The 14,463-nt window shown below is 44.9% G+C and overlaps 1 protein-coding gene across 6 annotated transcripts in view; it reads right to left on the bottom strand.

Annotated features, from left to right (window-relative positions):
* Window positions 1-14,463, bottom strand: part of LOC116819258 (uncharacterized) — a 104,958-nt gene that overhangs the window by 71,832 nt on the left and 18,663 nt on the right. For 5 of the 6 annotated variants that reach the window (XM_075065612.1, XM_075065629.1, XM_075065623.1 and 2 more), the window contains 2 exons: window positions 11,091-11,152; window positions 5,105-5,296 (listed from right to left, as the gene is read on the bottom strand). In XM_075065612.1, the coding sequence (XP_074921713.1) occupies window positions 5,105-5,296; window positions 11,091-11,152 (254 nt within the window). The remainder of the gene's footprint in view (window positions 1-5,104; window positions 5,297-11,090; window positions 11,153-14,463) is intronic. The other variant, XM_075065639.1, reaches the window with a different exon arrangement.

Raw genomic sequence — 14,463 nt, forward strand, 5'->3', positions numbered from 1 at the left:
ACTGACATGCACTTGGTGAACGCTCATGGTGCTGTAGACAGGCCGAAGAGGAGGACCATGAATTGGTAATGGTTGTGGTTGACCATGAACCTGAGGAAACATCTGTGCACAGGACATATCGAGATGTGGAAGTACACATCCTTGAGGTCGAAGGTGGCATACCAGTCTGACAGATCCAGAGAGGGGATAATCGTATTTAGGGAAACCATGCAGACCTTCAGCTTTTTCATTAAGCTGTTGAGTTCTCGCAGGTCGAAAATGGGTCTTAGACCCCCCTTGGCTTTGGGGATTAGGAAATAATGGGGGTAGAATCCCTTGCCCCTTAGCTCCTGAGGAACCTACTCCAATGCCCGAGTCAAGGAGCGTTTGGACTTCCTGTATAAGGAGATGTTCACGAGAAGGGTCCTTGAAGAAGGATGGAGAAGGGGGGGGTGGAAGCAGAATTTGAGAGAATATCCCACTTCTGTTGTGCAAAGAGCCCAGTGGTCTGATGTTATCTTAGACCAGATACAGTAAAAGTGGGACAGATGGTTCAGGAAACAGGGATGAGGATCTGGTACGTCGACTGGTGCACTGTCCTCGGGCGCACCTTCAAAAGGCCTGCTTAGAGCTTAACGAAGACTGGTTGAAGAATGGTGCCACGGTAGCATCGGTGCCGGGAAATGGTGCCAAGGAGACAGAGTTGGGAACAGGTGCTGCAGAGATGGAGATGAGACCAGTACGCTGGGGAGTGGAGCCATGACGAGCAAAGCCTGGGGGAATTGATGATGAGGAGATCACCATATGGAGCCAGAGGTCTATCCCGACTGGCAGGGGATTGTGAAGCCATCATGGTAATCAAGTCCCGAGCGGCCTCAAAATTGTCTGGGGTGGAGGGGAGTTCTAGGTCCTCCACCTGGCACTCATGCTCAGGAGAATCCATTGGCACTGGACTCGACAGCCCCCTTGCAGGGCTGAAGTTGACGGTGCCGGCTCCTGTATAGGACGCACTCCGGAAGCACTGTCCGATGTGGCAGCTCTCAGCGTGGGCAAGCGCCCCCATCTGTCTTCCTGTGCCGCTTATGCAGAACTAGGGAATGAGAGCAGTGCCACGCCACCTTCGGTGCCAGGGAGTGTCAATGCTGAGTGCCTCTATGGCCAGAGTTCTTGCTCAGCGCTGTCTCACACACAGAGGCCGGGGTACTCCACATGGAGGAGCTCGGTGCCAGATCCTGCTGGCCAGGAGCTGGTTGAGGATGAAGGGCTGACTCCATCAGGATCTGTTTGAGCCTGAAGTCTTGCTCCTTCTTCATCCTTGGACGGAACCCTTTGCAGATCTTGCACTCATCTGTTTGGTACGCCTCCGCCAGACACTTGAGACAAGGAGTCATGGGAGTTGCCTGCTTGCATGGGCTTATGGAAGGTTCCACGTGACTTAAACCCTTGGGATCGAGGCATGCCCCAAACCCCAAAGAGGAACAGAAAAGCACACACTCCTACAACTGACAATAAACACTACTAAGAACTTTATTTACAAAAACTAAGCTAAGACTACGAACTAGGGGAGCGCTTGTGAAAGCAAGCAACTGGAGTTCCAACGACCGTCACTGGCGGTAAGAAGGAACTCAGGAGGCAGCAGGTCGGCAGGGACCTATATTCAGTGCCATGAATGCGTCACTCCAGGGGACTCCACAGCCAACCCGACAGGTGCTGCTAGGGGAAAAACCTTCCCATGACTGTGCACACAGCGCATGCACACCTGATTGGAATGGACATGAGCAAGCAATGGAAGAAGAAGAATGTACTTTCTCCTTCCAAAGTACTTTGAAAGACAATGAGAATTAATTTACATATCAGATAAACAAAGCTATCAAGCTAACAAGAGACAGTGTTGCTGCACGCCAGAAGGGAAGAGAAACTTCACCTGAAACAGAAGGTGGGAGGGCCAACCCTCAAATAAGCAATGGAATCAAATGAAAAAAAAAAATCCTGGCATTTGAGAGTTATAAAAGTGAGGCTTAATTTTACTTAGAAATCCTGTCAGCTGCCCCAAGCACAGCTGGGGCTCCACTCCAGCTGTCAGCCCCGGGGCAGCTGCTCCCCTGCCAGCTTGGGAAGTAGGAGAGGTGACTCCACTGCAACCCCCTCTCCCAGGCATGAGGAAGGTTAAGAACCCTAAGAAGCAGAGGTGAGGCTGGAAGCTGCAGAAAGGTGAGTGCTGACAGAGTGGGTAGGCTGTATTGATGGCTGGTTCCGAGCAGATGAGGTGAGTGCTGGGAAGGTGAACTGAGGGCAGTGCGGGTCAATGGGGTATGCCGGTTGAACTGATGGGGTGGTGATGACAGGGAAGGGGGGACTGAACTGGGGAGAGGCAAATTGAGAGGGTTGGGTGGGAAGAGAATTAATGGGAGACTGGGAGAAAGGATTAATTGCTGGGCAGGAGATGGGCAGATATGGGAGGGAAAGGAGAGGTCCTGCAGCAGGAGCCAAAAATCACCTTATCCAGTACATGTGGGAGAGTGGACAACACTGTCACATGCACAAGCCCTGGGGATGGGCAGGGGGAGTTCAAAAACCAAGAGACTGGCCTCAAAAAACACAGTATCATTCTTTTTTTAAAATGTCATGATTTTTGGGCCAATCTCATGATTTTGGGGGGGTCTGACTCATGATTTTTGATCTCTTGAAGTAGGCAATATTATAGGAGCAACACAGCTATAAAAACACTGCATGTAAGTCTTAGGTACTTCTGAAAATGTTATCTTGTGATTTGTATACAGACCCAACTTTAATTTCTAAACTAAAACAAACAGATTTACACACTGCATCATCCAAAGAATTTACACCTAGTACAAATTATATTGAAAGAGAACTATGATTCTGCCCTAAGAACACTAAAGAAATGAGGAGGAGGGGCAGAATCAGCAGAGGATTAATCCTCAACTATCAAATCAAATAAGAGCACTTCTCTTAATGTGGTATGCTGTGATGGAACTGACATATTTGATATTTAAACAGATCATTTCCTTTACTTTGTGGGCTTGAGCAATATCTAACATTCCTTTTATGCTATTTTGCTAAATGAGTTACATTGCACATATCATGCTCAGAAAACGTAAGTCTACATATAAAAATGTCAGCCATTTTCAATGCAATGCGTTTTAAAAATATATTACATTTTCTATGCTTTCCTCCCCCTTCCTTTTATAAATAGTCCAGTATTCATATTCATCTCCTGGTCACCTCTTCAATATCTCCTTTCCATTGTTCAAAGGTTTTCTGAATTCAAATTTGAATATCCCTTCTATGCAGATAACATTCAACTGCAGATCCCTTTCACTGCTTTGGCTGTTTACTATCAGCCTGTATTAACCTCATCATTTCTTTGTTCCATTATAATTTACTTCTGTTCCACATTTCAAGTATTTATACTCCACAAATTCTCTATAAGAACAGTCTCTGTCAATTTACTCCTCCTCTTCAGAAATCAAATAGCACATTCAGTCCTATTGCCAGGAACTAAGACTCACTCCCATCTCCTCTGAAACGACTTCCATATCAGAAAATATTTTGACCACTCCTTAGAAAAAAAACTCATATTCAAGTTTTCATCTCCCTTTGCCCAATATCATTTCATCTTTTATGATCTCTCTAAATCCCAACTTTCCAGAGTTTAACCAGTTCAAAAGGCAGTGGCTCCTCACACCAATGCATCCCGACAAATGATCATTGATTTTCTATCAGCTTCAGAATTTAAGAAATAAATAAATCTCCTTTGAAGAGCTACATTAACCACAGGATCAACAATAGCTTCCTTCTTCTTTTGGAGATGGTCATGGCAGTGAAAAAAAACCTATAGCCTCTTGTCAGCCAAGGACACCTGTCATGGGGTCGGTACACCTCATCCTGGTTCAGCAGCCAAAAGGTAATGAAGCATCTGCCTGCCTGCTCAGCCAGAGCTGACTAACAGCCCCACAGCAGCTGTAAGGACAAGAGGGCTGCAAAGTAAGAGGGGTGGCTGCTAGAGAGGTAGTGGGACTGCAGAGAGAATCTCTCCAGTAAACTGTGAGAACCTGTCTGAGAAGCCAACACTCCAAAGAAAGAGATGCAGAACAAGAGGCTGAGGAAGCCTACAGAGGAGGAGAGGTGGGAAGCAGTTCAGGTAGCAGCAAGGGACTGAGAAGGACTGGTTCCAGCTGTTCCAAACAAGGACCCTTAGCTGGAACCCTGAGCCTGGGTTCCCCTACCTATTCCAGCCAGTAACTTTTGGAGAAGGCCCTAAAGTTAAAGCCAGGAGACCTAGGACTGATTAGCCCCTGCTAGAGCCATGGAATTTCTAACTCCCTACCATTCTGAAGGCAACAGAGACAACTGAGAAACCAGCCAGGAGGGGCTGAGTCATAACAAGGACTTGACAAACATAGATTTGGGTGTGGTGGCATAAGGGGGATGGAGCCAGGTTGGTGTAGCTCCCCATTTTGCCACAAGGAAGCACTAACAGACAAAGACCCCATATTACAACACCATAGTAAGTAAAGTGCAGTTCAAAAAGTACATGGTGCTGCCTAGAAAAGTGGTGTGGCCAAGAATTAGATAATTCAATATATCCCCCTCAGCAGTGATTATGTATTTCCTTTTTATACAACTGTTCTGTTCTATGTCAGTTCTTATACCGTGGCTCATTGTTCCAGTCTCTGAGCATCTTCTACCAATGCATTAAGTGACATAATTAATATCTGTCACATGTTTGTTCTCTCATCTTCTCCCTGGGGAAAGAATGTGTGAGAGTAGTGGAGCATTTCATTTTTGGTAGGGTTTGTTTTTTAGAACCAAGTATTAGTAGCTACTGCAGAGAAGAGACAGAATCAGGACTGAAAGGTGGGAAGGGCGATGCTTTATCTTAAGCAGTCAATAATATGAAAAAGTCCTTCATATCAGAGAAAGGTCAGATCAAGTGCAAAAATCTGTAATCAAAACTACCAAATTCAGCCTAAGAATTAGCACTGACAGCAATAAAAGAGCTGCATTCGCTTATACCATGGCTGATTTTGGTCCCATGTCTGAGCCACAGTCTTTTTTTTTAAACACCGTATAAGACAGTTAAGTTAAACCAGATGTCATTTACCTTTTCATGATCTTTATTCTTCACTAAATACTTTGTACCCTCTGTTGCCATAAGAGAATTTTTAATAATTCCCTTTATGATCAAAGTGGAAATATGAGAAGGCTTTAGCTTCTGGCTACAGTTTAAATCAAAAAGCGCTCTCTTCTTTTCTTTCACTGTGTTCCAAACAAGAGCTCGAACACAATATACATCCTGGAAAATAGAAAGAGTAGCAGTGAGTTCAGTGTGCTCTATCCCAGAAGACCACTCAGGACTAAATTATGGCTGAACTGAAGAAGAGAATGGGAACAAGGGGCCTCTTCTTCCAATTTCTCTGTAGTTAAGGGGTGTGAGCTAGCAGAGCTAGTTAGTTATTGCCAGCAGACAGCACGTCTTGGCAGAATAGGGAGGCATGATGCAATACTAACACCACGCAATACTATCACCTTTTTTACTAGCATAATAAAAGTAGTTGCACAATGTACTCCTCACAGCACCTCTGGATACATTATGCCGTACAAACCTACTCTTGCTCAGGTGATGCACCTACTCGTCTCATTCTCTGTATGGCTATGTCTTTATAAGGCATAATTTTACTTGCAGCCTCTAAACTCAGACTACTGCATATGGATGTTGAAATGCCAATTGTTATCCTTGGGGACCCAGCCTACCCCTTCCTTCCATGGCTCAGGAAGCCATACACAGAGAGCCTGGACAGTACTAAGGAGCAGTTCAACTATAAACTGAGCAAGTGCAGAATGGTGGTAGAATGTGCCTTTGGACGTTTAAAAGCTCGCTGGTGATGTTTGCTGACTAGGTTAGACCTCAGCACAACCAACATTCCCATAGTTATTGCTGCTTGCTATGTGCTCCATAATATCTGTGGGAGTAAGGAGGAGACGTTTATGTCGGGGTAGGAGGTTGAGGCAAAATCGTCTGACAGACGATTTTGAGCAGCCAGACACCAGGACGATTAGAAGAGCACAGCTAGGAGCGCTGTGCATCAGAGAGGCTTTGAAAACAAGTTTCATGACTGGCCAGGTTACGGTGTGACAGTTGTGTGTGTTTCTCCTTGACGCAAACCTGCCCCCTTTGTTGATTTTAATTCCCTGTAAGCCAACCACCTTCCCCCCTTCGATCACAGCTGGCAAAGGAAATAAAGTAACTACTCTTTTGAAACCATCCATTCTTTATTAATTAAAAAAAAGTGAGATAACTGACAAGGTGGCCCAAGTGGGGTGGGGGAGGAGGGAAGGACAAGGCCACATTGCTTATTGTAGCCACACTACAAATCAAAACTGTTTGAATGACAGCCTTCTGTTGCTTGGGGCATCCTCTGGAGTGGAGTGGCTGGGTGCCTGGAGCCTCCCCCCAGCATTCTTGGACATCTGGCTGAGGAGGATAAGGAACTTGCGGAGGAGGGCAGGTGGTTATACAGTGGATGCAGCGGGGGTCTGTGCTCTTGTTGGCTTTCCTACAGCTCCACCAGATGCCTCATCATTTCCATTTGCTCCCCCATTAGTCGCATCGCCTCCTGCCTCTTCTTATTGCACTCACTTAATGCTTTCCTGGCCTCTGCCACTGAATGCCTCCATGCATTAAACTGTGCTTTATCAGTGCAGGAGGACTGCATGAGCTTGGAAAACGTGTCATCGCAAACACAGTTTTTTCGCCTTCTAATCTGTGCTAACCTCAGGGACGGAGATGATAGGAGGAGCACAGAAGCATTTGCACCTGAGGGGTGGATGAAAAGGGAGAGTAAAATTTAAGATGATACATTTCTGAGAACAAAAGGGAGACTCTTTCACAGTGAATCAAGCAATTCACAGCAGACAGCACATATGCTTTAGGTACAAGGTCGCATTTTGCCTTTTATACAAATGCCTGCCGGTATGGTGACACATCACACAGCTGGGCAACAGAATTCGGTTTCCAGGCAGCCATGGTAAGCCAATGGGTACACTGGGTTGGCTTCTTATGCCTTCTTAACATGTGGGAATGTTTTCAAACTGTAGTGCCCTCCTTTCCCATAGCAAGCAATGCCGGTTGGATTTCACATTTAAAAGGAGAGGCTGCAGTTTTCGGGTGGATATGCAGCACATGCCTCCCTACACCCTACCATCTAGTTATTCTCTGAGATGACCCCTTCACCCCTCCCCTCACCGCATGGCTATTCTCCGGGATGATCCCTTTTAGTCAAGCACAAACAGCCCAGCACGAACAGGGTCCTTTTAATGTTCCCTTACAAAAATTCCCCTATTTCAACCAGGTGACCATGAATGATATCACTCTCCTGAGGCTAACACAGAAAGATATAGACCGAATGTTGCTTGAATGCGACCAAAACCCAGGACCATTCGCTGCCATGCTTTGTGCTGCAATGATTCCAGACTACTTGCTACTGGCTTGGTGTAGTAAAGTGTCCTACCATGGAGGACGAAATAAGGCAGCCATCCTCAGAAACCTTCTGCAAAGACTTTAAGAGTACCTCCAGGAGAGCTTCATGGAGATGTCCCTGGAGGATTCCCACTTCATCCTCAGACATGTGACCAGACTTTTCCAGTAGTTGTACTGGCCACAAATGCATCCCAATTCTTCAGGGCAAATCAAACATTAAACGCTATTGCTTTTAAACCCTTGACTGTAGTTACAAATGTGCACTCACCAGAGGTGCCTTCCCCACCTTTAGGGTCGGGGATCCCGCCTTGGGAAAGTATTGGCTCCAGGGTGAAAAGGTCCTGACTACCAGGGAGAATGGATTCACTGCTTGCCTGCTGCGCATTCTTCTCCTCTTCCTCATCCACAAAATCCTCCTGCCTTTTGCGTGAGACTCCCCCCTTGCAGGTGTCCCTGGACAGTGGTGGGGTCATGGTACGGTCGCCCACTAGAATACCATGCAGCTGATCACAGAAGCGACATGTAAAGGGCTCTGACCCGGAGCAACCATTTGCCGCCTTTGTCTTTTGAAAGTCTTGCCTGAGCTAGTTAACTTTCACATGGCACTGCTGTGTCCCCCTGTTACAGCCTCTGTCCACCATGCCCTATACAATTTTGGCATATATATTAGCATTTCTTCTTTATGATCGGAGTTCAGCCTGCACAGATTCTTCTCCCCATAAAGCAATCAGATCCAATATCTCCCTTTCAGTCCATGCTGGAGCTTATCTGCGATTCTGGGGGGACTGCATGGTCACCTGTGTTGCTGGGCTCGCCATGCTGACCAAACAGGAAATGAAATTCGAAATTTCCCGGGGCTTTTCCCGTGTATCTGGCTAGTACATTAGAGCTCAAAATGCTGTCCAGAGGGGTCACACTGGAGCACTCTGGGATAGCTCCTGGAGGCCAATACCATCGAATTGCATCTGCACTACCCCAAATTTGACTCAGCAAGGTCGATTTTAGCACTACTCCCCTTCCCGGGGAAGAGTACAGAAGTCAATTTTAAGAGCCCTTTAGGTCAACGGAATGGGGTTGGTTGTGTAGACACATTCATTTTAAAATTGACCTAACACAGCTAAAGTCGACCTAGCCCCATAGTGTAGACCAGGACTTAGTTGTCATCTCCTCTCCATTCAAAAAGGCCAGAGGAACATATGATGATAGTTGTGCTGTCTTTGCCCCACACTTTATAACTTTTATCCAAGTGGTTAGAACGCTCATCTAGGATGGGGGAGACACAGGTTCAATTTTCCCCTCCACCTGAAGTGGGGGAAGTATTTAAATAGGGTTCTTCCTCATCACCCAAAACATGTTCTTAACCACTAAGCTGGGGATATTCTGATGACACAAAATTACTAAAGATAGTTAAGACCCAGGCAGACTGCGAAGAGCTACAAAAGGATCTCTCAAAACTGAGTGACTGGGCAACAAAATGGCAGATTAAATTTAATATTGATATAATGCAAAGTAATGCACACTGGAAAGCATAATCCCAACTATACATATAAAATGATGGGGTCTAATTTAGCTCCTACCACTCAAGAAGGATCTTGGAGTCACTGTGGATAGTTCTCTGAAAACATCCACTCAATGTGCAGCAGTAGTCAAAAAAGCGAACAGAATGCTGGGAATAATTAAGAAAGGGACAGATAATAGGACAGAAAATATCATGTTGCCTCTAAATAAATCCATGGTATGCCCACATCTTGAATACTGTGTGCAGATGTGGTCACCTCATCTCAAAAAAGATATATTGGAATTGGAAAAGGTTCAGAAAAGGGCAACAAAAATGATTAGGGGTACAGAAAGGCTTCCCTATGAGGAGAGATTAATAAGATTGGCAGTTTTCAGCTTGGAAAAGAGAGGGCTAAGGGGAGATATGATTGAGGTCTATAAAATCATGACTGGTGTAGAGAAAGTAGATAAGGAAGTGTTGTTTACTGCTTCTCAAAACACAAGAACTAGGGGTCACCAAATGAAATTAATAGGCAGCAGGTTTAAAACAAATAAAAGGAAGTATTTTTTCACACAACGCACAGTCAACCTGTGGAACTCTTTGCCAGAGGACGTTGTGACATCCAAGACCATAACAGGATTAAAAAAAGGAATTAGAAAAATTCCTGGAGGATAGGTCCATCAATGGCTATTAGCCAGGATGGGCATGAATGGTGTCCCTGGCCTCTGTTTGCCAGAAGCTGGGAATGAGCAACAGGGGATGGATCACTTGACGATTACCTGTTCTGTTCACTCCCTCTGCGGCACCTGGCACTGGCCACTGTCGGAAGACAGGATACTGGGCTAGATGGAGCTTTGATGTGACCCAGCAGGGCCATCTTATGTTCTTATGATGTGGGGCTCCTTCAATCTATCCTGTTGAAACTGTTCCACTTTTGATAATTACTTAACCATTGCAGCATGAGAATGGCCAGGCCCGCCGACAGGGGGACGGGAAATGGGGCAATTGCCCAGGGGCCCAGGCCCTTTTAAATTTACCGGGCAGGGCACAGGGCTCCTATGCGTGTGACCACACTGGCCAATCGTGAAGGCCTGTGGGTCCCAACAAAAGCTCAGGGCCCAGAGCGGTCGTGCATGCCTGGGAGTGACAGGCAGTCCCAGAAGTGACAAATTCATCACTTCCGCCCTGGGCCCTGTCCCCCCCTAGGTTTGGCTCTTGCCCTGGCCCTAGAATTGCTGTCAGCGGGCCTGGGAATGACCTGTAGATCTTTCACCTCCAAGCCGGGTGCCCTAACTATAGAGTTTCTCTTTTTCATTGATGATTTAAGTATTTATCCAAAGTGGAACAGCTTCAGCAAGAGACATTGAGTAGCCTCAAATGAGAACACCACATAGCTCAGTGGATAGGATATTTTCCTGAGAGATGTGGGAGACCCCTATTCAAATCCCTTCGCCCCCTGAGGCAGAGGAGGGAACTAAACTCAGGTCTCCCACATGTCAGGACAGTTCTCTAACCACTGGACTAAACATTATAAGGCAGGCGCACACCTGCGTGCATGCACACACACGCATGCACATGCACACACACACTTTTGAATGGGACCTGATCCAGTAAGTAGTCTCTAAGTACATCTACCAGATTGGGCTCCACAGGTGACACAGGCAGAGGCGTGCCTATCTTTCCCTGGTTTCTGGATCACTCTCTGACTTCACAGGAGACCAGTATCCAGATGCCTAGAGGGAGGCAGTAGTGCACATGCCCAGAGGCAGAAACATAGGCACCTAGGGAACTCTTACCCAGAAAATTTAAGTACTGAGTTTAGATGCCTAGGGCTAGGTGGCAGCTGAGTGGAGGTTTTGTGGATCTCAGTGAAACATAAAACAGGCACTTGACGGCCTAAATCTTGGGTTTAGGCACCAAATATCAAGCTATAACAAGTGGATGAGACAAGCAAGTCAGCACAAAGTCTCAAGGTGAAAAATGAAGTAACAGGAATAAGATATGTTAGCACAGACTAACTTTGTGCACAGTTCCCAGAAAAAAGTAAAATTACATATGAATAAAACCATGTACAAGGTGTATTAGGGACCAGTTCACGTCACTATTACTTACAGGGTTCAAAGGGTCTAACTCAACAGCCTTGTTAGCATCATCTATTGCTTCTTTCAAAAGACCTAAAATACAGAAAAAAAGAGCACAGAATAAAAGTTTAAGAATCATTTTTCTATGACCAGCTATATTTTATAAAGAAACCAAAGCATTTAATGCAATAGCACCGTTATGTAGTACTAACACTGTTGATTATGACATCTTCTAGACAGGATCCTCTGGAATCCCTCTTCTTCTTCTATGCCCTTCCAAAGACCCTGCATTGCTCTGACCTTGCCTTAGATGAAGAATGCTTCATGTGATTGCTCCTTCAATCACCTGTCCAAAGCTACTCCTGTGGTTGGCCAGACATATTCAGTGGATAGTGATATGAGACACTTATGACTCCACAAGGGCTGAGAACACCGTGTCCACATTACATTTCTTGTCCTTGCCCACCAGAGCATTCAACAGTGAACTCAAGTCAGGACACAAACTCAAGACTCCCTGTGGGCAACTACAGTAGAATACCATGAAGCTGTCATGCTGGTCTTGAGGCCACAATTTGTGAAATGATATGGAGACACACTAGATTCTATTACATATGGGAAATGGTGATTATTCAGTAATTAAAACTACACCTCTACCCTGATATAACATGACCCGATATAACACAAATTCTGATATAACGCGGTAAAGCAGTGTTGCCGGGGGGGCGGGGGGGCTGCAGACTCCAGCGGATCAAAGCAAGTTTGATATAATGTTTTCACCTATAACATGGTAAGATTTTTTGGCTCCCGAGGACAGTGTTATATTGAAGTAGAGGTGCAAAATAACTGCCAGGAAAACTTTTCTAAAGTCTCTGGCTTTTAATGATAGTTTGGTGAGTAATATTTCTCTTAGTATTGAGCAGAGATGCAGCCTATTTATTTTTAAAAGTGTAACTGGGATATCAACCAAAATTATGATCCACATAATCAAATGGACACATGAAAGGTAGTGTCGTATAGCTGTTAGAGCACTGAATTGGGAACCATAACTCCTGGGTTCTATTAAAAACTCTGCAAGTGTCTCACATTTTTACCCAGTAAGCTGCACAAAACCCTTGTGAGATAGGTAAGGAAAACAAACCACATAAGAATAAGAGGCTTGTGTGGGCATAAATCTTTATATACAGGTACATCCTGGGTGCAAACAAGAAATGCATATGTTGACAATTTTCAAACGCGCTGGTTGGGCATTCAGAACATGTGCATGTTGAAGGATCGGAGCTTACAAAGGAGCAGGCAGTGAGCACAGTCAGAGATGCCCATTTTCAGAAATGTGTGGGGTCAACAACTAAAGCTGTAATTCCACTATCTGGAGCAGTGATAGGCTGTTATATTCCAGAGGAACAGCCAGTAGAGGGGGACATAACCCACACTCTGCCAGTGTATTACATTGACACAGGTGGAGAAGGTTTCTACTCAGCCATCCACTGTCTGCTGGATTACCCACTCCTGTTCAAAATAGGCAACTGCTGAGAACTAAGGATTGTATGAGAAGGGTGACAGGGTTTGAGGTGAGAGAGAGTAATAGGCAGAGTTTAGGAGGCTGTTGCAGGGAACAGCAGACTGGGCTTGGTAGAAGCACTGAAGAAAAAGAATAAAAATATATAACAGAGTTAAATGATGCTTAATATTGCTTTGGTATAGTACAATCAAACATTTTTGCATCAATCCTGAGGAATTTAAAGCTTTTCCATTAACATTTCTCCAATGCATCCTCATGAACAAGGGCTGTCTGCCTTCAAAAACAAAGAGAACGCATCAAAAACAGGGCTTCGGAGCGGAGCCTGGAGCTGGAGCCCGGAGGTTTTTGCCTAGAGCTGGACCGGAGCCGGAGCACAGCTTCAAAGCCCTGAATAAAAAGTAATGAATTCGTTATGAAGGCATAAGCTTGGCTTCAGAACTCATCTTCACAGCTATGACCTTCTCTGTTACAGAAAGAGATTGAAGGGGTCTAACAGCTGAAGTGATAGATCAATTCCACTTATCACAAACCAATTGACTTCTATTTAACTGAACAAACCCCTTTTTTTAAAAAAGGAGAAAAATCAGGTATGTATCAGTTTACCAATACTAAACTAAAGATAAAACAACCCCCCTGCCCCCAAATATCCCTCTATTATTTACCCTAAATTTTCATTAGACACCAAGTGTTAATCTGGATGTCACTCAATTTTTGCAAATCTTCATCTGGGTGTTTTTAAGGCAAAATTAATAAAAATAACTACCATGTGTTTTGAGAGCTGAAATAACACAGCTTATCAGTGTTTTAAAAGCCAAATTCCAGCATATAGAGTACTAAATTCATTCACAGATCAAGTACATTTCGGAGGAAGATTAGACCATTTGTGATATTTAGGAATTATACAGAATGTACTAGGACGGGATTAGCAAGCAGCCCATCAGGGTACTCCGCTGGCAGGACGCAAGACATTTGTTTACATTGACAGTCCGCAGGCACAGTCCCCCGCAGTTCACAGTGGCTGCGGTTTGCCGTTCCCACAGCTCCCATTCGCAGGGAACAGCGAACCGTGGCCAGTGGGAGCTGCGGGAGGCCATGCCAGGAGCTATCCGTACCTCTGATCATATTAGACAACCTAAACAATGCTAAATGGCATCTCACATTACACAATGATGAGCAGAGTTTCAAAGAAACATTGCAAATGGGAAAAGATTTTGAGTTTGATAGAATTTTGTTCTCACCACTCTTCAGCAGGAGCTACCTGTGACAAACTGGTCTCTAATACATATAAAGAAAATTCCCTTTACACTGAATTTCACTAGATCAGGGGTAGACAACTTGCGGCACGCGAGCTGATTTTCAGTGGCACTCACACTGCCCGGGTCCTGGCCACTGGTCTAGGGGGTTTTGCACTTTAATTTAATATTTTAAATGAAATTTCTAAAACATTTTAAAAACCTTATTTACGTTACATGCAACAATAGTTTAGATATGTATTATAGACTTATAGAAAGAGACCTTCTAAAAACATTAAAATGTATTACTGGCACACGAAACCTTAAATTAGAGTGAATAAGTGAAGACTCAGCACACCACTTCTGAAAGGTTGCCAACCCCTGCACTAGATGGAAGACTATCCATAGCTTCTCTTAGTAACTCCACATGCTTTTAGTATCTACTCTGACTTCCTTAAGAGGTTGCTAATTAACTTGTTTCTCTGCTCTCTGTTTCTATTGCATGCTGTCCATTCTTGGCTTTTCTGTGCATGTTTTCCTTCAACCTATGTCAAGGTGGCAGATATTCCAATATCACATGACATCATCAAGGCAAATCCTAAAGGGGGACAGCCTTCTTGCAGATGGAGCACACCCAGATTGATCTCTAGCTC

The sequence above is a fragment of the Chelonoidis abingdonii genome, chromosome 1 (assembly GCF_003597395.2).
Source record: "Chelonoidis abingdonii isolate Lonesome George chromosome 1, CheloAbing_2.0, whole genome shotgun sequence".
Lineage (NCBI taxonomy): Eukaryota > Metazoa > Chordata > Testudines > Testudinidae > Chelonoidis > Chelonoidis abingdonii.